Source organism: Saccostrea cucullata, unplaced genomic scaffold, assembly GCF_032062105.1.
Source record: "Saccostrea cucullata isolate Sc308-1 unplaced genomic scaffold, CSIRO_AGI_Scuc_v1 ctg1793, whole genome shotgun sequence".
Lineage (NCBI taxonomy): Eukaryota > Metazoa > Mollusca > Bivalvia > Ostreida > Ostreidae > Saccostrea > Saccostrea cuccullata.
Window position 1 is genome coordinate 86,148 of NW_026919414.1, and position 24,426 is coordinate 110,573.

A 24,426-nucleotide genomic window follows, 5' to 3' on the forward strand; every position below is an offset into this window, starting at 1 on the left:
TAATGTAAAAGTGAGTCAAACTCCAATGTCAAGGTCAAAAGGTCAACTTTGGTAGTACCCAAAGAAAGGTCTTGTCACAAGGAATACATTATCTCGAATCATCTATATTATTATATGATTGAATAATTCCTATCTTTCTGATTGGCTGAGATCCAACTATGTGGAAGGAATACTATGTTATACTTACCTGCACGTGACGTTCCATGTGAATACAAGGATTTATTTTCTCTACATTGATCTAACTTAAGATCAGGAAATTCCAAATTGATACAAATTGTTTTGGAGCTTTTTAAGCTTTTTAAACGACTGTGGCTTTTTTCATGTGAACAAATATATATATATATATATATATATATATATATATATATATATATATATATATATATATATATATACTGTAGGGTGAGGGTGGTACAATGTAAGAGGGGATGAAGAGACCTTATCCAACACTTTTACTGAACTACAAATTTTCCTTTTTTTCGCTGTCAGTTTTCCCTGATAATACTTCTCCCTTTCAAAATCTATTCTGTAAAAACACTGACACTATATCTTTTTTTCATGGCAACTAAAATAGATAAAAAAATATTTCAAATTGATACAACTGGTAAGGTTCTTTAATTTACATTTTAATTTTAATTCTGCTTCTCTCTTGTGTTTGGCTAGACTTGATTAAATGCAAACAAGTAAAGAGATGTATCATGTTATCAGTGAATCATAAAATAATTATTGCCGTCTTTCGGTCAGTAGAATGATTTATACATCTGAGGAGTACAATATTTAATATTATTAAATCATTATATTGACCTCAAAAAAGAGCAATAATTGTATATTAATGACTTCACATCGACCCTTGTCACGGTCTATGATCGACCGTCAAAAGTAAGAATAACTGAAAACTTTAAATTTTGTCTAATTCTATGTATTTTCTAAAACGGAATAAAAGAGTCGTGTCCTTACGTTGAAAATCGCTGGATCCGCCTTTGAATTGCTATAACCCAGATATCTACGTGATTATTATGTAATAAACATGAATCGTGTATGTACATGACTATATTGTAACACGGGATGTACGCGATTATGTAATATAAGTCGTTGGTTATGTCCGTAGTTATTTTTACGTTAGGGAGTCCTTAGACAATATGCTTCATACGTAATATAGTGTTCTTCCATTTATCAGTTATCTAGGTATGTCCATACAGCAGATTTTCGGATTAAGAACAAAATATTTTTGAATTCACTTTTATTAAAAACACATCAGAAGTTAATTTAATGCAAGAAAAACTAGATAAAAAGATTAAACTTCAATTGTCTCTCTCAGTACAGATGTAAAATACTCTTCCATGGAAATTATTTCGAAAGTCTTTATGACGTCCTTTTTCAAATCATAATCTAAGAAAGCAAGAAAATAAAATATCCAAACTTTCAGTCTATATCCAGAGAGCGTCAATCAAAATAGTCTAACGTCGAATATATAAAAAAAAAATTTCTACTTGCTTAAATTAATAGGCACTCTTGCAGGCCAGACGCTATTTTACTGAATGAGGAACTTATCACTTTCCTATCAGGCTATAAGCCACAGTAAAATGAAATTATCCCCCCAAAAATTGAATGTTTTCTTCAATCAATTCTGTTACCTAATGACGTCTTATCATCATTAGTGTCTCCTTGACAGATGTTCCTGATGTAATTGTTGGATACCAAGGCCAATCCCACCTATTTGAAGACCAGGGACCGTTCAGGAATGCGAGGTAACAGCTGTTGAACCACCAGCCTCCTCTGCAGTCAAAGTAAGCAGCACAGCTTCCGATCCACTGATCGTTATCTCTGTCGGGAGTAGAGAAATACATCCCAGACAGGTCACGTGATCTATACCCAGTGTTCAACATACTGTCACCTGTTGAATGAAAACAAAATGACATTAGACAGCTTCATGCTTTAGATAAATTTATTCCTTTTTTTTTTAATTATACTTTTGTTCAACTTTCTTGGCCACTGAGTGGAAACAATAATATATGCCTGTTTAAAGCTACATGTACATGTATGTTTTTGAGTACAAAAGTGGACATAATGGTAATACAATCACCTAAAAGACGTTGTACAAAGGAACAGTAAGTCGACAAATTATCCTTGAAAGTTCGCATGTGAATAAGGTTAATTGCAGAACATTTTTACATCATAGAACATTTAAACATTGTTCATATTTATACCTCCTGCTTTAAAAGTGGGAGGGTATACTGTAATCGGTTTGTCCGTCCCTGTCTGTACGTCCGTTCGTCCGTCTGTCTCGTTACGCTTTGGGTTACCCATCTCTTGATGCGACACATATTTTGGGTTTCCAATTTAAAATTTTGCATAGAGGGGTTGATTTAATGGGTGTCATTATACCATAAAATCAACGAAAATTAAATCTCCAGGAACTTAAGTCGTTTGACCATAGCATAGGACTTAAAATAAGGTGAGGTATGTATAAATGTAACATTACCAAAATGTAAAATTTTAAATCCAATTTATACATAACGTGAAAGTTTAAATGAATGCAATCTTTTTTATATATACATTTAACGACCCCCTACCCTATCTCTCTCATTTGTTCTACGTATTTTCTTTTTACTTTAATGTGACAAAATGACTAATATATCTCACTCTGTAACAATCGACCTGTCACCTACCTAATGTTCCCGTTGCGGGTCCCTCCAGAAACAGTTTATACTTCTCTGTTTCGTCAGAAATGGCGAACTTGTCGTACAACTCGTACAGACTTGTACCATCCTGGGGAGTGATGGAGACATAAAGGGACGAGTGATTTCCCTTTGTTAACTGATGAATTATGTCATTTCCTGTTTAAAGATTTATAGGCGTATTACAATGCACCATTGTTTTTTAAAGAAATATTCCCCCCAAATCAGATTATACATCTCGTAAAAGGCAGTCCGCCATATTTCCCGTTCTTCAAGGCTCTCCTACAACCCATATATAAGGAGTAGATCGCTTATCCGACGAGTGTAGACGCACATCTTGCAAAGCCGTGCTACTCGGTCACGATGAAATTATCAAATTTAACGATTTTTTTCCAAAACAGGACAAAAGTATCATGAACCAGAAGTCTCTGTCGAGACTGTAGCTCTACTGAATTGTACTTATCAAAAACCATTGCACTATTTTATGTATCTTTGTGTAGTTTACTTGTGTGCCAACTTATTTTGAAATCGAACTAAAACTGTAGAAGGAGTAGCGTTTTAAAGGAATTTCACATAAAATTCTATTTTTAGTAACCATGGCAACACCGTTCATTGAAATCAAAACCGATGCACTATTCTATGTATCTTAGTGTAGTCTACTTGTGTGCCAAGTAATATTGAAATCAGACCAAAACTGTAGAAGGAGTAGTGTTTTCAAGGAATTTCACAGAAAATTCTATTTTTAGTAACCATGGCAACACCGTTCATCGAAATTAAAAACCGATGCACTTTTCTATGTATCTTCGTGTAGTCTACTTGTGTGCCAAGTAATATTGAAATCAGACTAAATTTGTAGGAGGAGTAGCGTTTTGAAAAATTGTTTACAGACAGACGGACAGACAGACAGACGGACGGACGGACGCCAGACGCATTACTATCGCATAAGCTCTTCTGGTCTCTGACCAGTAGAGCTAAAAATATATAGTAAATACATTATTTTAAACAAAAATTATGCTTTATTTTAAAACAGAAAATGCACATAAAACAAGGTATAAACGCAAAAAATCTAAGACCACGAAAGGAGTACTACATGTCGGCCACGAGTTTCGAGTGTGCAATCGGGTGTAACGAAATCGAACGGTTTATACACCCGTCTGACAGTGCCTATTTGTGAGAAGTGTTCAGCTTTAACTATTTTAAATGTTGATGACCGTTTATGGGAAGAGTTCATCATATTCATCAGAACATTTTACTTTTCTCTTTTGCCCGACTATAATTATTTAATTTTTTTCAAAGACCTTTCAGTTTATTGTTATCACCATGGAAGAGGACACAACAGAAGCAATATAATGCCCTCTAGTAAATAAAATGTTCTCTGTTTTTCCTCACATTGGCTCATTTAACTTTTCAACATTTTTTATGTTTTAGGAACTATCAAAAAGAATTGACAAATACTGTGTTAAAATAAAATCTTAATTTCTTTTGTAAAGTTGACACGATACATAGATCATTTATCAAATATGAAATTAAAATAATGGCCCAGTTTTAATAGGATTTATATTTACCTATCCAAACATCCCGATCCAGTGTACCGAAACCATTCTTATACGCCTCCCAGTCCTTGTCAAAGCTCTGGGATCCATCCACTCGTTTTTGGATTACCTTCCGAAAATAAATACGTCTATTTATTCATTGAAACTTGTATAGTGATGAATAGATATCTGTTTGATAAGTGTATTAAAGATTCAGAGTGTGAGTTTCTTGTTCACTATCAATCCTTTGTACGACAGAATGAGAGATTACAATAAATATTTCTTTTACCAATTTAAAGACTTAACGAGGCCGAGTCTAATTCGAGTGCGCATTACCTATGCGCAGCTTTTTAATTTCATGCAGTTACAAGTGAACACTACGCCTTCCAATATATTGTAATTTTAATATAAAGTTAACATTATATGTAACGCTTACTGGTTTGAATATGTGATTTTACGACAGCAATTTGGGGGGAAAACGCTGAAATGGCTAACGACGTCACTGTTTTGTAAGCATTTTATACGACGCTGAAGGATGACACATGACTCGCTAATATGTTCGTAGACTTTCATAGATATTATACTAAAAATAATGACAGAACATCAGAAGAAACATACTAACAATCTAAATATTGCTATAATTTTTCAAACAAAATATCTGTGCCGATAATGCTTCTGAACCGATCTGTATTTATACCACATTTCTAGAGGTATTGGACATCGGACAAATAAATAAACTTTGTTGTAATCAAGACCTAGACCAACCTAGACAGTCAGCTTCTTTGAAATGTCACAATTTGGTGACTTTTTACAATGACTTTCGTTTACTGGACTGAAGAAGAAAATATACGGCAGAAATACCAAAAATATGGGAAAAAATGTGATAATTAGGCGGTTTTCCATCCAATTCTGGGTCCAATAGTAAGATCCCCTAAGATATCAAGGTAGTTAACATTCGTTCATATAATCTTAAAACAATAAATATCAAAGTAAAAATTAACGAAAAATTAACAAAATCCCTAGGGTAAAAATAATTAGACTTGGCCTCGTTAATTCATAAACATGAATACCGTCCACCCGCCTCCTTTTGTGTCCATGTCACAGAACACTCTGATAGGACTGGTGTTGGTACCATCAGGGTAAATCTCGTATACACCGGAATTAGTATGACCATTTTTATGCAGATCCTTGCAATCAGCACGAACTAAAACAGGAAAAACATACATGTACAGATATTGATATTTATTCTAGAAATATATGCAAGATTGAAAAAGAAGGACCCTAAATAACTATTTCCTCTTCACTTTAAATGTGTATCTATATGTAAATTTAATAAGTCTTGCAGTTTCCTTAAATTGCTCTAGAATTACTTTTAGAATCATATGCTTTTCCACTGGAACAAATACTTTCCCTACTTATCAGAAATCTTTTTTTAAATATACCGTTACAGACTGAAACGAGAAGTCTGTGAGCCAATGCTCACTAGTTATACCCCCGCTCTGATGTGAATATAAATTAACATTTTAAAAATACACGCTAAGTTCAGTTACAGGCAGATGCATGGATAAATGGAAAAATAAATCGAGGAATAGCGCACTTTTATGCGCGCAATAAGTATACAGTTTTTTTTTAATGGGTGTCACTGTAGCTCTCTACTCCAGCAGGCTAGAGGCTCAAGGCGAGATACTTTTCATTTGGCACCGCGTAACCTAGGGTGTTGCTAAAACGCGTAACGGAAAACGGAACGGAAAGCGGAACGGAACGGAAAATATCATTTGAGATTAAATCATTTGAAATATATTAATTTCTCTGAAACGATACATTTTATACATATTTAATACATCCATGATCAATACAAGTTTAATTAGTCATTTTAAGTCTCTTACGAAAAGCGCTGACAAATTAATGACATAGCTCCAATTTCTTTCAGTATTATTTTCTTACACTTACTGACTACTATTTATTTAACAGACAGAAAGTGTTGGAGGTTTCAATGATCATTTCAATAGTATAAAGGTTATGTCTGGAAAACAGTTGAGGGGATATTTGTTATCTTTAAAAATCATGGTAATTGGTAAAAAATAAAATGTAAAAAAAAAAATTCTAAATAAGATTACTATGAGAGCACCCCTTTCCCACAAGCCCGGATAACACTTCGATTGTAAAACTGGTTTTTTAAATTTTATACAAATTAGAGTCGCTTCCTATCAATTAAAATCTTGGATAGATGGAGTTGTAAATCTTTACTTTAGTAAAATTAATATATCGTCCATACGTTTTATTAAGTTATTAAAGCGTTTTTCTTTTTGGGGGAGTGGGGTTGAATGACCCAGTAATGTTGCAGCTATTCATATTTTAATTTTTCAATATGCCACTCATGGATTTAAAGGGGAGAAAGACCCCCCGTCCTTTTTCTGACCAATATATGTGTGTGACAGAGAACCTACTCCGACCCCAAACTGCCCCCTCCCATTTCAAGATTCCCGGAATCGCCAGTGTATGCGGCATAATCTGTATACCAGTATGTCAAAACTAGTTCTTTTTTGTCTTTACCGATACACGTATGTATACATACTAGTAGTCTTTTTCCTTCCGTCTTTTTCAATACAAGATTTTTTATTTATAAATAAGCATTCTCTAAAATAGGATTTGAACGAAACGTTTGACAGATGGAAACTACTGTAGATCACTAAATTTTCGCGAGATTGTCATTGATTCTTTGTAAGCGAGACATAATTTTCACGAATAGTTGTTATTCCTCTATATAATCATAAGGAATACTTTTATACGCGAGAATTTAATTTTCGCGAACGCATTGTCTCGCGTAATTACGCGAAAATAAAAAGTGATTTACAGTAGTTCAATTTTTTTTTTTAAATGTTCAGCTCAAAGAGACGAATTCAATGGTACCAAAAGATTTCACCTAACTTAAAAAATAAAAAAAGTTATAGGAGTTAGAAAAAAATTAAGAAGGGGGGGGATGTAATAAAACTGCTTATAACTCGTGAACGAAACATCGGAGAGAAAATACCGGAGTTTCTCCCCCCCATCTTCCGGGCAACATTTTTGAAATTCCGTTTCTATTGAGACCTTAAACTCTCTTTTAGTCTTAGGAGAAAGTTTTATTTCATTCTGAGAAAATGTCGTCAAAAATGAGGTCATTTTAGAGTATATAACCGATAAATTTATTTTCTCTAGTTCATTTTACATCATGGGTCACAACATTCCAGACGGAGAAGAATATTGGCCTACAGTTCGCTATGTAACCAACGAAAATTACCTGGATTATAATGGAACTTTACATTGACACTTCCGAGAGACGGATACAGAGGAATGGGAGATCAATATCCCCCGGAACAAGCGGCAGTGATGTGGGCACTTTTCATTCAAATGGAAGTTCATGATCTTATTTATTGACCGTCGCATGTACATGTTATGAGAGGAGCATAATTCACAAATATATTATATTTAATGTTAATTTTTCATTAAATATGACTTTTATATCATGAATATTGCTTTTTATTTCTGATTCATATCGAATCAATGTTCTTTCCTTGACATTTATTTTCCGTTCCGTTCCGCTTTCCGTTCCTTTTTCCGTTCCGCGTTTTAGCAACACCCCGTAAGTAACCTCTAGCATCCATTGTAAAAATTCTCGCCGCTGAAACCCTAAGTGGAAATAAAATATTTAATTAAAAACTAAGGCTTTGTATATTAACGAATGGCACAAAATAATAAAATACTCACTATTTACGATAAACTTTTCGCATAAAACACTGTTAATCTTTTGCATTAGCAATAAATCCATTATTTTTAAAATCGCAGCAGAAATTGAAACAAGTCGTCTCTTTAAAATTCGGGAATGGAATGCAAAAAATCTGACGAAACGAAACTACTTAAACGCAACGAAAATTTTGTTTTCTGACTAGCGATCCAAAAGATTAATGTGAACTCAAATCGAAAGTACTTCTGATGGCAAATTAGAATAATGGCAATTTTCAATAATGGACAATAACGCACACTGAATAAAATGGATTTTATGATTTTTTGTGACTTGGATACCCCATGCAAACACGTAGATACATGAAAATTACTTGTTAACAGTTTATTTCACGCATATGTTCCGCCCAAAATCTCAGGCGGAACAAGCTCGTTAGGAAATGGCCTTCGGATGTAAGAGTCCGAGGTATATAAGGAGCCTAGGGACGTTAACCGAGGCTCTTACTTGTATGAGTATGAAGCTTTCCAGTCTGTGATATTTTTTTTTCGGAGAGCTGCAGTTCTGCAGCTAAAATCTATAAAATCTCTTGATCAACCTTTTAATTTGCAAAATATTATTCTCGCGATTTAACATTGCAGATCACATTCGCGATAATAAGTAATAGCAAAAAAATAAGAAATCTACAGTATTATTTCTCCCTTAATACGGTGTAATTACAGGATATTGATATAACTGCTTCCCACGTGTATGATAGGCTTTCTTTTGGTTCTTTTCAGAAAAATGTTGAAACACAATCACTGAAGAAATATAAGAAAAAATCATCCTATTAGGAACAGGAAAAAACCATGTTAAATCATATTGATATGGACTTATTCTTAGGTGGTACATTCAAGTTTGTTCAAATTATGATTCTCCCTTCCCGGGGAAGGAAGGGGCCACAATGACGATTTCTGCAAAGGAATGTGTGGTAAAAATTCTTTTAAATTGTTCAAGAATAGTAAAGGCACATGATATATATTGATGTAGAGTATATTCAGGAAGTTCAGAATTCAAGTTTAAATTCAAGCCAAACCCCGGCGTGCAGACTAAACTGATTATTGATTTTTCTTAGCCAATGTGCTCGTGTGAGGAATATGGCCCATGGTCCTCTTGTTCTAGAGGTAAGCATATTTATTTGTATTCGATAAGGATCCTGAGGAAAAAACAAAGAAAGAAAAATACTTTAAAAGCTACAATATAAAGATGTTTCTTTTTCCAAACCTTGACAAACAAAGTCTGTTATCCAGGTCCCATTTTTGTGGCACACGATCATTCCGGATCCTCGCTGTTCAAAGGAATCCAAGCATTTAATGTGCATTCGTTTTCTTATTCCTATTCCCTCCCATTTTTGTACATTCCACGTGGTATTTTTTATTATATCGACAGGGATCCCACAATCTGATGAAGAAAATTTCTGTCAATTAAACTAATTTCAACATCACCTAATAAGTAAGATTGATTGATTGTATGTTGTTTAGCATCCCTATCTCGAGAATTTTTTACTCGTATGGAGACGCAACCACTTGTTAGTGGAGAGCTACAAATTGCATCCAATGCACGGCATTTAGGGCCACTACTCCAGTGAGGGGTCTTTCACGTGCCAGCACCTACTGCGGCAAGGGACCTCGGTTTATATACGGTCTCATCGAATGAGCGGTCTCCACGTTGCACACTCGGATTTGAACCCGCGACATAAGGATCGACTCCGAACTTCGCGACTGACAATCTAGCCACTGCGCCACGAGAGCAACATTTCTTAAATATGAAAATTCTAAAGGTGTTTTAAAGGTGGATGAAATATGACGAAAATGAGAAGCAAAGATGCTTAAAATGCATTAATTAATGAAACGGAAAAATATTTGTCCCCTGGTAAAATTCCCCAAGCTTCGCATTTCATGGTTGGTGGTTAAACGAAATATGGAGAAATTTATACGCCATGAATGAGGACATCCCGTGCGAAAAGTATCAAATATTTGGGCAGTTACCGTTTCAGATTAGGTTTTTTTTAAGAGTTTTTTGTCTGCATGTGAGCTTTAAATCTCTACAACAATTTTAAGTAATTGTGATACGTTAAAGCAGCAACGTTGCACTGGATCCTACAGAGATTTTTGTACCATTACAAGTAGAGCACTCGTTCCGTGATAGGGATCGAGGTTGCGAGTTCGGATCTCGGCCTCGACTGACCTTAGCCGATTAAATATGGGTAGCAATTGTTCCTTCGTCATGCGCTCGGCACTTAAAGGGAAAGTTACAGGCCCCTCTGCTGAGACCTTAAAAGCTGATGTCCCTTCTCACGACAGTCGTTGACAAGGTAAAGATCCCTCACTGCTCAATGACTGTGAGTGCCGAGTAGAGATAAACTTTAAAGCCCTTCACTACGTTATATGGTAACGTCTCCACAGGAGTGGAAAATCTCGAATGGGACGCAAAACAACATATAACCAATCGTTTCTATCAGAAATTAAACAAGCTTATTCAGAGATTTTGTGTCACCCGCTTAGGGATAAAGTATACGATGCGCTGTTCGGAGGGGGGGGGGGGGGGGGGTGTCGGATAACCTTGACTGAATTTGTTATTAAATGTATACTGAAGCAAATGAATATGTTAATATGGATATAAAGATTGAATTGCTTATTCTTTATTGTGTGTATAGAAGATTCTTTTTAAATGGAATATTAACCAAACGGAAACGCAAGTGTTATAGCAGACAGAATTTGCGATTTTATGACCTTGAACGTTGACCTTTTGACCTCAAAATCGACAGGGGTCTCTTTAGTCCTTAGGGAGTTGCTATGCAAAATTTCATTGCAGAAGCTCAAAGGGTTCTCGAGATATAATGTGGAAACGAAAGCGTTACAGACAGACAGAAAGACGGACAGACCCAAATTAATATCCCCCACTTTTCAAGCGGGGGACGAAAAAATATATATACAAGAATATTTTGTTTCGCATAGCTGAATTCTATACATTCAACAAAGTATGCAGTCCGGAGCATTTTCCGGGGCTTCTTTAGAAAACATAAAGTTCCTAGGCCTTGATTAATATTTGAATAATTGAAACTAATTTACTGAAATTTCCTAACGCAGTTCCTTGTTTTTATCTAAAATTCTCTTCAATTATTAAAATGTTTTCTCTTTATCAATATTTCTCTTGACTTCCTGCATGACAACGAAAAACAAACTTCTCAACGCAAATAATTTGGAAACGTAGCTGTGTTAAGGCTTTCCGAAGCATTTATTTGCATTAAAGCATGTCTTAAAATCCTAAAACTTCAAACTTGTTTTTATTCCAGTATGTTTATAATGATGGGAAATCTTAACAATTTGAACATGGGGGTCTTATATTGCAATATCACATGACCTGGTTGATTACATGACTCTCATCTATAATTTTTAAAGTGATGCACATAAATCGCTACCAGGATTTGTACTACCTCTAAGTGCTTTACCATTTTTCTTTACATTTTTAGCTCTTCTGAGCCAAAGGTTCAAAGAACTAATACTATGGCGATTTGTGCGGTTCGTGTCGTGCGGTGTGCGTAAACTTTTTAGAATATGGGCCATAACTCACGAACCCCTGATCAATCCTTGTCAAATTTGTTATGGGGTATCCTTGGCCCAAGGGCTACCATTTATACTAAAACTATTGGTGGGACCCGAAACATAGGAAAATAAAACCAAAAATACTGTTTGCTAAAAAATCTTCTCCAGAACCACTGGGCAGATTTTCAATAAACTTACATACAAGGGTCAGGATATGTTGAAGAATGAAAATTATTCAAGGCATAACCCTGGAGCAAAGGACGTGGTCTCAAGGCCACTTCAAAGTTTACCAAAATTTACACTTTATAAAAACGTTCAAACTTTGCTTACAATAAAACTAGGATCATAAAATCTTGTACATTAATGCATCTTTAGACTTCACGTCATGTTAACGCAAAAGTTTGTTATGGCGACCTACTTTTTAAATTTTACGGGCTTTGATTTTCAATTTGATATGGAGGCATTATTTGGAAACTTTAAGGCCTATGATCATCAAACTGTGTCACTTGATGCATCTTGGGTCCTTGAACAACGTCAACCGCGACCTACTTTTTGAATTATGTGGCTTATATTTTCTAAAACTTATAATCTTATTATTTCAGATGCCGAGAGGTTTAGAATCACCAAATCTTGTACGTTGATGAATCTTGGGGCTATTAAACATATTTAAGAAAAATTAGGTCACTGTGACCTTTTTTTTGAAATTTGCGGGCATTTGTTTTCAAATTGTTTAAATGGCATATTTTGAATACTTTTAGACCTATGATGATCAAACTTTGTCAGTTAATGTATTTCGGGTCTTCAAAAATTGTGCACTGTTTGTCACAATACATTATGGGAAATACAAGCAAAAAATATAATAGAAGCCTAGATTAAAATGGTAAAACTTTTAGGTATTCAAGAGAATCACAAAGTCTTTTTAAAGTGAATATACAAGTAAAATTTGAACGTCTTAGTACCAAAATTGTTGGTAGCCAAGAAAATGTCTTGCACGTATCGCAAGAAATACACTCGCGAAGAATAAAAGCACAAGAACCAACAAATCAAAAAAAAATTTTAAATAAATGCAAAAGTTGGTCAAGATTCCTTGGTGAAATGTCTTTGTACTCAAAAGAGATCTTGCCAATCAAAAGGTTATGGCCGCAGATATAGTTTTTGAGGACAAACAGAACTAAAACTGTCCCCGAATCTTCAATTACGCGGGTATAAAAATAATCAAAACGTATATTTATCAGTATTTCTTTTATTTTACTTTCATATTGTTATAGATTTATTTTGTAATCTCACCTGACAAAACGCACTCGATTTTTCCAAATGGCTTAGGGACGCATTTTTCGTTAATTTCACAGCCCGATCCTGCACACGACTCCGCTAGAGCCTAAAAATTATATACAAGAAAGGAAGATAATTCATCTTTAAACAGATTTAAATTAAGAAAATTATTGACAAGAAATACAGATAAATCAGTTGATCAACAGATGAGAAATAAGGAAATTATGAACCTGAAAATGATTTACATAAAATTATTTACTTAGTATTTAAATACCCCATACCCGGATTTGCAGCGTTATGAATTCATGTAGTGAAGCATATTAATTCCAATATGGGTATAAAGATTAAACAGCCAATACCTGTTTATGTTAAATATTTATACATGTATGAAGACCCTTTCAATATGAAATATTTATTAAAAAACAATATTTATTACACGCCATACGTCATAACTTCTTTATTTCAGATACAATATATCATAATCTAATAATTGTTTTATAAATACCCCTCCCCCCCCCCCAAAAAAAAGGACCAGTCGGGATTTGAACCGTAGGCCATTCACATGATAAATTAGAATCTTTCCTCTCGACGAACTTGAGTTAATGAGGATTTAAATGCAAAAGTTAGGCCACATACGTATCGTATTCATGTTTACACCATGTTCTACCCTGTAAAAATTGTACAAAAAACCCAAGTTTGTCGAGTTTAGTCCACAGGCCTTTGGATATCTTTAAAAACATTGTGTGTAAAATGATAAAGGTATGGAACTCTTACACTGGGTACCCAAACTCGCTTAATTTTGTCCTGGATTGTCGGCACTTTTCACCTTAGATTTTTTCACCATAACTGTTCAATAACAGCTGCACAGAATTTCGTCAAACTTAGCAGACATTTAGAACACAATGAGTAGATGTGCATATTACCAGGAAATTTCTATTCCTTTACCTTTTCAGGGAATGTCGGAACTTCCAGTTGTAAAGGATATGTGAGCTTGCTAACTTTTTCTATCATTGGATATGACAGAGGTAATTATTTATCTATCCCTTCTTCAATGTATAGCATATGATTTTTAATCAATATTTTGTAGTTTTAGTCATCAAGATATTTATTTGATATTGATATTCGACCATATGTTCTCTACATAAATACCAGGACCATTAACTGTTAAATATTAAACTTACACAACTTGTTTTAAAAGTTGTTTAAAAAAAAAGAATATACTAATAAGGACTAGTAATGTCCAATAGGTACAAGTAACCCCCGCTGGATTTTTCAGAGAAGGTGCCAATTCACAAATACTTTATGGATCTAGAGGTGTGCACAATTAACTTACAAAAATTTGCAGTAAAATATAATTGCTCATTATGTTTCTTAATGAATGAAACAAAGGTGCATCCAATTAAACAACAATACTAATACATTGTAATTCCACTGTAATTTTTTTTTATTTCTGTATTTAAAAATATTTATAGCAATTATGTGTCAGGACACTCTGCAAAGTGATTTTTGAAAAAATAAATCGTATTTTACAAATCGAATTAATCTTGATAACTTTATATAAAATTCATTTTGAAAATAAAGAGCTGGTCATCCAGTAGTTAAGTGCTTTGACAGAAAATAAATTACAATTAAGAGAAGAGAGATCTTAAATTCTTGTGCCAAGTTCCCAGGAGATTATAGATAAAACATGGTTGATAAGAGATGCCTTAACAACTTCCAACACCAAACTTATTAATTAATCTTGAACTGGATGCATGTCCAGTCATTATTCCCAAGAGACAAATGAATTTACATTATATTCTGTGTAATGTAAATGCTGTTTTTAACACTTGATGATGTTACCTTTTTCTTTTTAGTTTTAATGAGTAGTTATAAAGCTGTAGTTCACATTTTTGTACAGATATTCTAGGTACTCTGTCTCAAACCTAATACATGAGCCCAAAATGAACAAGTCAATTAAAAAAAAATACCTGTAAAATGCAGAAAAATAAACAAATAAAGTTGAAGTTTGAAGGTGCACACCTTCATTTGGTGATTTATAAGTGTACAAATTTTCAGATAAATCTTTGCAATAGATTTTGAGAAAGGGTCTGCACAAAACCACAAAATAAAATGAAAAAAAAAACTGTAAAATTCAAAATAATTATCCACTCAAGATGACAATATCAGGTGCACACACTAGTGAAAAATATGTGTACAAATTTTCAGACAAATCCTTTCAATACTTTCTGAGTAATAGTCCGGACAAAATCTAGTCTACAGACAGACAGATGGACATGGTGATTTCAATATACCCCCCAAAAGTCCGTTTGCGGGGGGTATAATAATATACAAATAATAGTTATATAATATGGAATACACTGTTCGATTCTTTAAGTTAATTTATCTTTCAGTGTATATTTCAGTGTATATTTCAATGTAGAAGTTCAACCCCCTCCCCTCTCTGTCTTTTTCATCTTTCTTTCTCTAGATTGAGAATACAAAGATATTTACCTCATCCCAGTACTCGATGTTGGTGTATAACCAGTTCGAAGCTTGTTGGTAAAATTCTGGTAGACTTATGTTGTTTTCAAAGTTTATTTCACAAAAGTTTGCGCCTTTGTAATAATTCACCGATTTGCACCTCTTGGTTCTCAGACACTCTTCAACACAGTCCAGTATGCTGTAGTTCACGTACGATTCTATCATTCTATAGAGAAATCGGTAGCCATATTGTATGGACGAATATCCAGCTTTTAAATCTCCATGGCAACATAAAATAATATGGAAGATAATCAAAACAGTTTTTTGATATTTGAAGATTTTCATGACTCCTGTTAAGTTAAAGCAACGTTTATAAATGTTAGAAGGACATTCTTGTTAACAATCCTCTCGGTGGATATAAAGCATTAAACCTCTGGATTTAAGTTTGTCAAATGCAGTGATCAACGGTTTTCCCAATTTATTTATGCCTAGTATTTAATCAATATAACATTTATAAATAACAAACAATCATAAATTGATCTTCACCTGATGAGGAATGGGTTCTCTCCGGGTTTGAGCCTACGTAAAATGTCACAATGAAATATTAACAATAACATTGAACAATAAACAAACTATATCAATATAGAGAATATACAAAAGAAAAAAATAAAAAGGAAGATGAAGAGCATGCTTGTTGAAGAGTTTTATCTTATTCTAGAAGAAAATAAATTTAGAAACATGGCAAAATGAAGCATGAATTTACAAGTTCATCAAATTGTCGTTTTTAAAGCCATTTTTCTTTTATTAAATTTTATTGACTATAAAGCTTGAAAAACATTGTTCTTTTGGATAAACAAAGGATGAGGATTGTCTCATTTCTAGTATCTATAGAAAAAAAAGATGACGAACTTCAATAAAATATACATTAAAAGTTATCTTATCAAAACAAAAGGAACTGTGATTACTTGTGAATAATTTTATGGCATTGGAAGATCTTATTTTCGTGGGATCTGATAATCTCATATACTGCGCCTTTATTTATTAATTAAACTTTTCTCCCCTAAGCATTTATGAAGAAATTATATTAATCTGTCGAGATTGTAAAATAGGAACACTTTTGGATAAATTTGTTAAACATTAAAATTGGGTGTAATTTGCGATTGCAATTTACGAAAAAAGATACTTTGCCGATGCGCACATGATATACCAATTGTCAAACAAAGTAAAACCAGAAATCAAAGCATATTGAGGGAAAAAATTTGGTTGATTTGGTGATCATATTTAGGGAATTGGAAAACCCAAGATGCATCAACTGACAAAGTTTGATGATTCTAAGCCAATAAGTACCTAAGATACCTAAATATATAGCCATAAAAATGTCCAAAAAAGGTCACCATGACCTACTTTTTGGTCGATGTTTTTAAAAGACCAAAGATGTATTAACTGACAAAGTTTGATGATCATAGGTCTGAACGTATTCAAAATATGCCTTTTAAACAATCTGAAAAAAATGCCTGCAAAATTCAAAAGTAGGTCACGTTGACCTAATTTTTCATAAATATGTTTTAATGCCCCAAGTTGTATCAACTAGGATTTGATGATTCTACAGCTCCTAGTGTCTGAAATAATGGGATTAAATGGTTTAGAAAAGATTGGCCATAAAATTCAAAAGGTAGGTCATGGTGACCTACTTTTAAGTTAACCCTGTTCAAGGACCCAAGATGCATCAACTGACAAAGTTTGATGATCATAGGATTACAGTGTCCAAAATATGCCTCTAAATCATCTTGAAAACAAATGCCCACAAAATTAAAAAAAAATGTCACCGTGACCTTCTTTTGAGTGAAATTGCTGTGAAGTCCTAAGATGCATCATCTTACAAGATTTGATGATTTTAGTCCTTATAGTAAGCAAAATATAAACTTTTTTATTAAGTGTACATTTTGATCAACTTAGAAGTGACCTTGAGACCACGCCCTTTGCCCCAGTGTGATACCTTAAAAATTTTAATCTTCAAAATATCCTGATCCTTGTAAGCATGTTTGGTGAAATTCGGTCTTGTGGTTCTGGAGAAGATTTTTTAGCAATCAGTACTTTTGGTTTTATTTTCCTGATTATCTCCCCTTGTTCAAGGGTCTGAACCCTAGTTTTATTAAAAATGGTAGACCTTGGACCAAGCATACCCTGTAACAAATTTGACAATGATTTGCCAAGGGGTTCTTGAGTTATGGCCCATGTTCTAAAAAGTTTGCAAATCATGTGAATTCCAAAAATATTTGATTAAAAAAAACATTTATACTTTTTAAAGCAGGACCCAACCTCTTTAAATTTTATCTTAGAATATTGATAATAATCAGCTTTGAAAATAAAAATTTAAAACTAAAAAGAAATCATTAATTATTTTACAAAATCTTGGATAGATGTTAGATTCCATGCATGTAGCATGGTGTACAACAAAGTAAAGTTTGTGAATGGGCACAAATAAACCGAATTTTATAAAGAAGACAATAAATGGACATTCCCATTTTATCAGCCACGCGAGCTAAAAATATTCTAACTAAACTCTATCGTTCATTTTTGTATGCTCCCTGAATTATAAATTTTATTAAAAATTGATAGCATGGTACGCCGAGGACGGATGCAGTATTTCCTTCTTTGCTTGACACTTTTGTTGCACTAATTAAACTATTTCTTCGCTTATCAATAAATATTTTACACTTTTATATTGATTCAAATAGCTACGTTATTTTTCGTCTATTATAAATCACTTGTATCAGACATTGATAAGGAAGTATATGTTTTAAATGCCCTCTAGGGAGAGACAATAATTGGTAATTTTGAATTTATTTCAAAAATGATTATGAAGATGAATTATGCATTGATATTATACTGCGTAGTTGTTAGTAGAGAGAAAAGTTCAGAAAAATCGATCGTCACTCTATTTACGAATTGAATTATATCTATTCAGAGTAAAAACATAATTCACTGATCGTATATATAGTAAGTGACCAGAAAATGGATCGAAGAGTTAAAACTCATTTTTTCTGTTCAGTTTAAATTCAAATCCCTCTGAGCATTTCAGAAAAAAAAAAAAATTCATAACTTAAAAGAAATTGATATTCATTTTAAAGTAGGAAAAGCATATTGGTGTCATTTTTAGCTCTACTGGTTAGAGATCAGAACAGTTTATGCGATAGTAATTCGTCCGTCTGTCTGTAAACAAGTTTTCAAAATGCTACTCCTCCTACAGTTTTTGTCTAATTTCAATATAAGTTGGCACACGAGTAGTGTTGCTAAAACGCGGAATGGAACAGAAAATATTATTTTCTATTAAATCATTTAAAATACATACATTTTCTCAGAATCGATGTATGTTATACATATTAAATGATGACAACAAAAACAAAACTATCTATATCGGAAATGCCACCCGAAAGCTAAAATTTAAATTTCTCAGAATAATATTTCGAATTCCGGTTATGCACAGAAATGAAATTCGGAACCATACGGTGACATTCTTATTTCCGCATTAGTCAACAAAAAAACATTTGAAGCAAAGAAAACAAAATATTGATGTTATGAATCAGTGAAAGTCCCTATTCACACTTTAGTTCAGTCACAGTTTTAGCTCTACTGGTCAGAGAACAGAAGAGCTTATGCGATAGTAATGCGTCCGTCGTCCATCTGTCTGTCTGTCCGTCTGTAAACATTTTTTTTTAAATGCTACTCCTCCTACAGTTTTGGTCCGATTTCAATATAACTTGGCACACAAGTAGACTACACTGTAATAACCTGATTAGAACACCATGATGATGAAACCGGAAACTGATTTATTAGACTTTACACATTAGAGAGTTCACATACTAATTAAGTCATACATAAGATTATTCATGTCATTATATTACATCCCTCTTCAATTAAATTTAAGACTGCCATTCTTACCGGCTGGAAGGAACATCATGAAGTCCCAGTTGCGGTTAGGAACTACTGGAATATAAGAGATGAGTTGACAGTTCAGGACGGGCTGATCTTCAAGAGCAACCGAGTCTTGATTCCTGAAGTTCTTCGTCCGGAGATGCTCAGCCGAATCCATTCTAGTCAAATTGGAATCGAGGCATGTTTGAGGAAGGCGAGAGATGCTGTATTTTGGCCGAACATGTCATCTGAGCTTCGTGACTTCATATCCAAATGCAGTACCTGCAATGAAATGCAAGACAAGCAACCAAAGCAACCCCTTATTACACACAGTGTACCCAAGCGACCATGGGCAAAGCTAGGTGTTGATATATTCACCTATCAGAGTCAAGACTATCTAGTGACAGTAGATTACTATAGTGACTTTTTTTAATTGGATATCCTTACAGACACATCAGTAGCGACAGTGATAGATTGTCTAAAGCAGCAGTTCTCTAGACATGGGATACCGGATCCAGTTATTTCGGACAATGGACCCCAATTCAAATCTGCAGATTTTCACACCTTCGCTTGTGATTGGGAATTTGAACATTCTACATCATCTCCATATCACAGCCAATCAAATGGCAAGGCAGAATCAGCAGTAAAAATCGCGAAAAGATTAGTGAAGAAGTGTATTTGTAGCAAAACAGACATTTGGAAAGCTTTACTAGATTGGCGCAACACACCAACAAAGGATATGGACTGCAGCCCTGTACAGAGACTTATGTCTAGGAGGACACGCCACTCGTTACCAACAGCGACAATTCTGTTAGAACCCAAAGTCATCAAGAATACACACGAGAAGATTATGCGCAAAAGGCAGATATCCAAGCAGCAATATGACAAGCATACCAGGAATCTACCAGAACTACATGTTGGAGAAAACGTACGCATGAAGAAACACCCAAACGATAAAATCTGGAAATGGCACATGTACCGAATCCCTTGGAAACAGGTCCTACATCATCAACACCGATGAAAAGTCGTACCGTAGAAACCGAATAGACATCAAACCAACGGCAGAAGCTTACGATGCAAACAGATCCGATTCGTACAAGTCAGATGATGACCCTTTCCTAATTACTGGTGGAAGTCCAAACACTGAGAGTGCGACCATGCCTATGGATCCGAAACCACAAATACCTTTGGAATCCCCAACAGGAATCAAAACGTCTCGCGCCACTCATAGTGCAATGACCACTCCAAACAAAGCGCGCAGCAATTCGCGACCTGTGAAATTACCAGCAAAGTTTAAGGACTATGTCATGACCTAGACTTTCCATGCATGTACATGTAACTCATTCGTTTTGACAGTCATTATGATATGTTTATGATATGTTTTATAATATCCATGCATTTTTGTTTATCAGTACTGAACAATTTGATTGTACATGTATATTCATAGTATTGTGTTCCCTAGTCAACAAGATTTAAACTTTTTGTTTGATATTCTGATCTAATGCATTAAGATGTTTTGAATCATTTAAGGTAATTGTCCATACACAAATTAATTATTATAATGATTGTCAAGAATGGTGAATTTTTTTCCCCATTTATCTATTGTGTAAATGCTCATTTCCCCAAGTACAGTATTAACTTTACAATTGATTTGCAAATTTGGAAAATTGAATGACTTTGTCCATTGACTTTATGTAACATACTTTCAATTTAAAGAAAGGGGGATGTTAGGTATTTTAGTATTACCCTGTATATGTGCGCAAGTAGTGCTTACGTCATTGATTATTGAGTTTCAAAAATAAACTTGTTAACAGTGTGGTCTACTTGTGTGCCAAGTTATATTAAAATCGGACCAAAACTGTAGGAGGAGTAGCATTTTGAGGATTTCACAGAAATTTCTAATTTTTAGTAACTACGGCAACACCGTTTATCGAAATCAAAAATCCACACACAGAATTATGTATTTTAGTGTAGTCTACTTGTGTGCTTAGTTATATTAAAATCAGACCAAAACTGTAGGAGGAGTAGCATTTTGAAAAATTGTTTACAGACAGACAGACGGACGGACGCATTACTATCGCATAAGCTCTTCTCGTCTCTGACCAGTAGAGCTAACAATATTGCTGACTCTTTGTCACTTTCAGCTGGAGAAATTCAGGCAAGCTGCTCCTCAAGCAGAGGAAACTCCGATGGTCTGCCCACCGATATCAGAAGTAATCTGGAAATCGGACAAGTGGTTGAAAACTGATGAACAATTCTGTGACAGAAAGAACAAGATCAACATACAATGTTTTGAGACGTACAAACATTTCCTTTCAATACATTGTGTTTTTTATGATGATAAATGTCCACCAATATCAGAAGATATTCTTGTACATTTTGTAGCATATTGTCAACATAACTTGTTGCTTAAATCTGCATCTGCTTTACCAGGCTCTTGGGCAGAAAACTTGCACAAGCTCACATTTTATCTCGGTCTACATAAGGAAGTATGAGACTAAGCTCAATAGGAAGCTCATCTAATATTTATGTTCTCAGAGAGCTTAAGTTCTTAAACCTGTAAGTGAATCATAAAATATAATATCGTTTAAGATTACTTCAACACAAAAAAGTATGAATAAAATAAAGATCTCTCAATTTTATTGATTCAGGGGTATATAGTTTTTGCCCCGTCCAGATATTTTTGTGGAAAATGGAAGTAAAAGGAGGAGAGGTGGGTTTTTTTCTTTATCAAATACTTATAGTTTATAAATTATAAATACTCAGACGAGCTTACTGAGGTACGCTCGCATCTCTTTGTAAAAATAACCCGGAAAAATCGAGTTAATATTGAGACAAATATTTAGTTTTTCAATTGGTTGATGTCATGATACCACTGACGTCATAATATTAAGGTCGTTATAATGCCGTTTGCATTATTCTTGGTTGCCGTTTAGTTGTATATTTTCTTTCACTGTTCCTTGAACATTATAATGGCAAGTGCATCAGAGGTAAGTTATGTTAAAAGTTTTAAAACACTCATTTAACATTTATACCGTCCTAATATAATCTTTTTTAAAAAATATACAAGTATAATAAGATAAATGAGACAAAATGACTTTTTGTATTTTTATCGTAGAACTCTGACAAGCTGAAGGAATTCCAAAATTGGTAAGAAATGACATGGCTTCATATACACATGTATTTTCATGAAAACTTATATGACCTTTAAAATGTATATTTACTACCTGAGCCAAAAATCATATACATTTTCATTTAATTTGGTTTTAGATAGTGCGGAGAATTCTTGATGGTATATATACAGGGTTTGCAGAATTTTTTCTGGTACCGAATACAGGTATGTGATATATGAAGACACTAAAATTGTTTTTGTTCTGAATAACATGCGTCTTGTTAAAACATATTACGCCAATGCTAATATATTGTGTATAGTTCCGGAAATGTATAAGGTTAATTTTGTTTCTTCATTTCTCTCAGCGTTGGCAAAGAACAGTCAGTTCTACTGCAAACTTCAGGCGGCAGGATTAAAGCACAAAGAGATTTGTACCAGGAACTAAGAATAACAGCAAAAAAGGTAAAAAAAAATAATGTTTATATGAAATTGAAATTAATGTTCTGTGCTTTCCAGGAATAACAAAATATTAGTATGCTGTAGATGACATCAATTTTTCGCCACCATTTTTTTCGCGATATATAGGTTTTGGTATTTATAAGCAATACAATTTTTTTTTACAAACAACGTGATGGTGATTTCCGCACATATCCTTTGGGAGCGAAAATATATACGAAAGTTAAATCCTCTCTGTTAATATGTGAACATAATAATGTTGAACAAATTGTATGCATACTATTCATTTAACATAGCTTTAATAATTTTTTAGGGAAAAAGCACAATTTACTCCTTGAAATCTTTGAGTTCGGAGGAGCACAACAGTATTAATTGTAATTTATTATTAATCAACAGATATTCCGCAGAGTTGCTCGGGAAACTGTACGGGATTTAATAATTCTCGCTACTAAACAGGCTACCGCAAGGTAAATGATTTATACATAATTGAACATGTTACAATTTTTAAATCAAGTGATCTCTCTTTTGACATTCTAAGCCAACAATAATACCACTCGAACATTTCAAGATCATACATGATTACATATATATAGATATATTATGATGTACTATTTTCAAAGCATGTTGAAATATTGGTTTTATTTGCTTTAAGCCCAGACAAAGGACAGTCAGCTATTCCCCCATTCATATTTGCAAATTATGACACACAGAAATTGAAAATACAAAAGATTTTTATTTCAAATACATAATATATTTCATATTAAATTTTGTAATCTAGTCGTACCATCTCTGACTATTGTTTTCTCTAATGGTGATGTTTTGTTTTAACTTTCTGAAGGTCAAGGTCATGATTGCCTCGGAGATCGCGCACTATATAAATATATATTCTCTCACCTTTTCGACCAGACGTGCAACTTGTGCTGAAGTAGCGAGCATGGCGACACAGAGGTCTCTTGAGGACCACAGGAAAATGACTCCTAAGGTATAAAAGTAATTTGTAGGCTGACGTGTATTCTTCTAAAACATAAACCCTTATTGTGTATACGTAAATATCTTTTAAAAAAAACATACTAAATTTAATTTATCTCCTCAAATACTTTTTTGTAAATTATAAGGATGCATCTACATACATATAAGCATCTATAAAATATACAGTTGGAATCCATTACCTCGAGTTTTGTTATCTCATCACCCATATCTCGAATATCGGGGATATGCTGAAGTGAGTTAAATGTCCCAACCATATTTTTTCTTTATATTTTTACCCTAATGATCATTGCTCAGATATTCCGATAAGTTTTATCCAATGGATTTAACGATAATTTTAATAAGTTTGACCATAATAGAGATTACGCGTATTCTTTTTTCGTTGACAGCCATTGTACAAAGCTCCAGAGAATTTTCAAACAGGTGGCTCCCATCAGCCACATACCTCCGATCACTTGACTCTACACTAATTTAGTGTTTCTAGTCATTTCCTGTGAGCTTTGCCTTTGCTTTTCAATTAAAGATGGTCTTATTTACAATATGTATCATTTACTGTGCTGAACTGCCTATCACCTATTATATTAATAGATGGGCCTAATATGGATGAGAAACCATAAAATATGAAACTTATATCTATAAATCCATTCACGAGTCTTTCACTTTTTTCAGACTTGATGCATATGACAGAAAATCAAATTTTGGTGCTACA

General features: G+C 33.8%; 2 protein-coding genes and 1 long non-coding RNA gene across 3 annotated transcripts; 2 read left to right on the forward strand and 1 right to left on the reverse strand.

The window, feature by feature from the left end:
- Nucleotides 1-1,634: 1,634 nt before the first annotated feature.
- Nucleotides 1,635-6,718, reverse strand: LOC134231025 (fibroleukin-like). Its single transcript, XM_062712925.1, has 5 exons — nucleotides 6,658-6,718; nucleotides 5,281-5,414; nucleotides 4,244-4,340; nucleotides 2,670-2,837; nucleotides 1,635-1,894 (listed from the first exon to the last, which is right to left on the reverse strand). The coding sequence occupies exons 1-5, from the start codon at nucleotides 6,716-6,718 to the stop codon at nucleotides 1,635-1,637; spliced, it is 720 nt and encodes a 239-aa protein (XP_062568909.1).
- Nucleotides 6,719-16,874: 10,156 nt separating this feature from the next.
- On the forward strand, nucleotides 16,875-20,478 carry LOC134231031 (uncharacterized protein K02A2.6-like). The gene is made up of 4 exons (XM_062712936.1): nucleotides 16,875-16,919; nucleotides 19,176-19,524; nucleotides 19,612-19,972; nucleotides 20,160-20,478. The coding sequence occupies exons 1-4, from the start codon at nucleotides 16,875-16,877 to the stop codon at nucleotides 20,476-20,478; spliced, it is 1,074 nt and encodes a 357-aa protein (XP_062568920.1).
- Nucleotides 20,479-22,648: 2,170 nt separating this feature from the next.
- On the forward strand, nucleotides 22,649-23,470 carry LOC134231016 (uncharacterized). The gene is made up of 3 exons (XR_009984479.1): nucleotides 22,649-22,736; nucleotides 23,127-23,197; nucleotides 23,383-23,470. It is a non-coding gene; the product is annotated as an uncharacterized LOC134231016 (long non-coding RNA).
- Nucleotides 23,471-24,426: the final 956 nt, after the last annotated feature.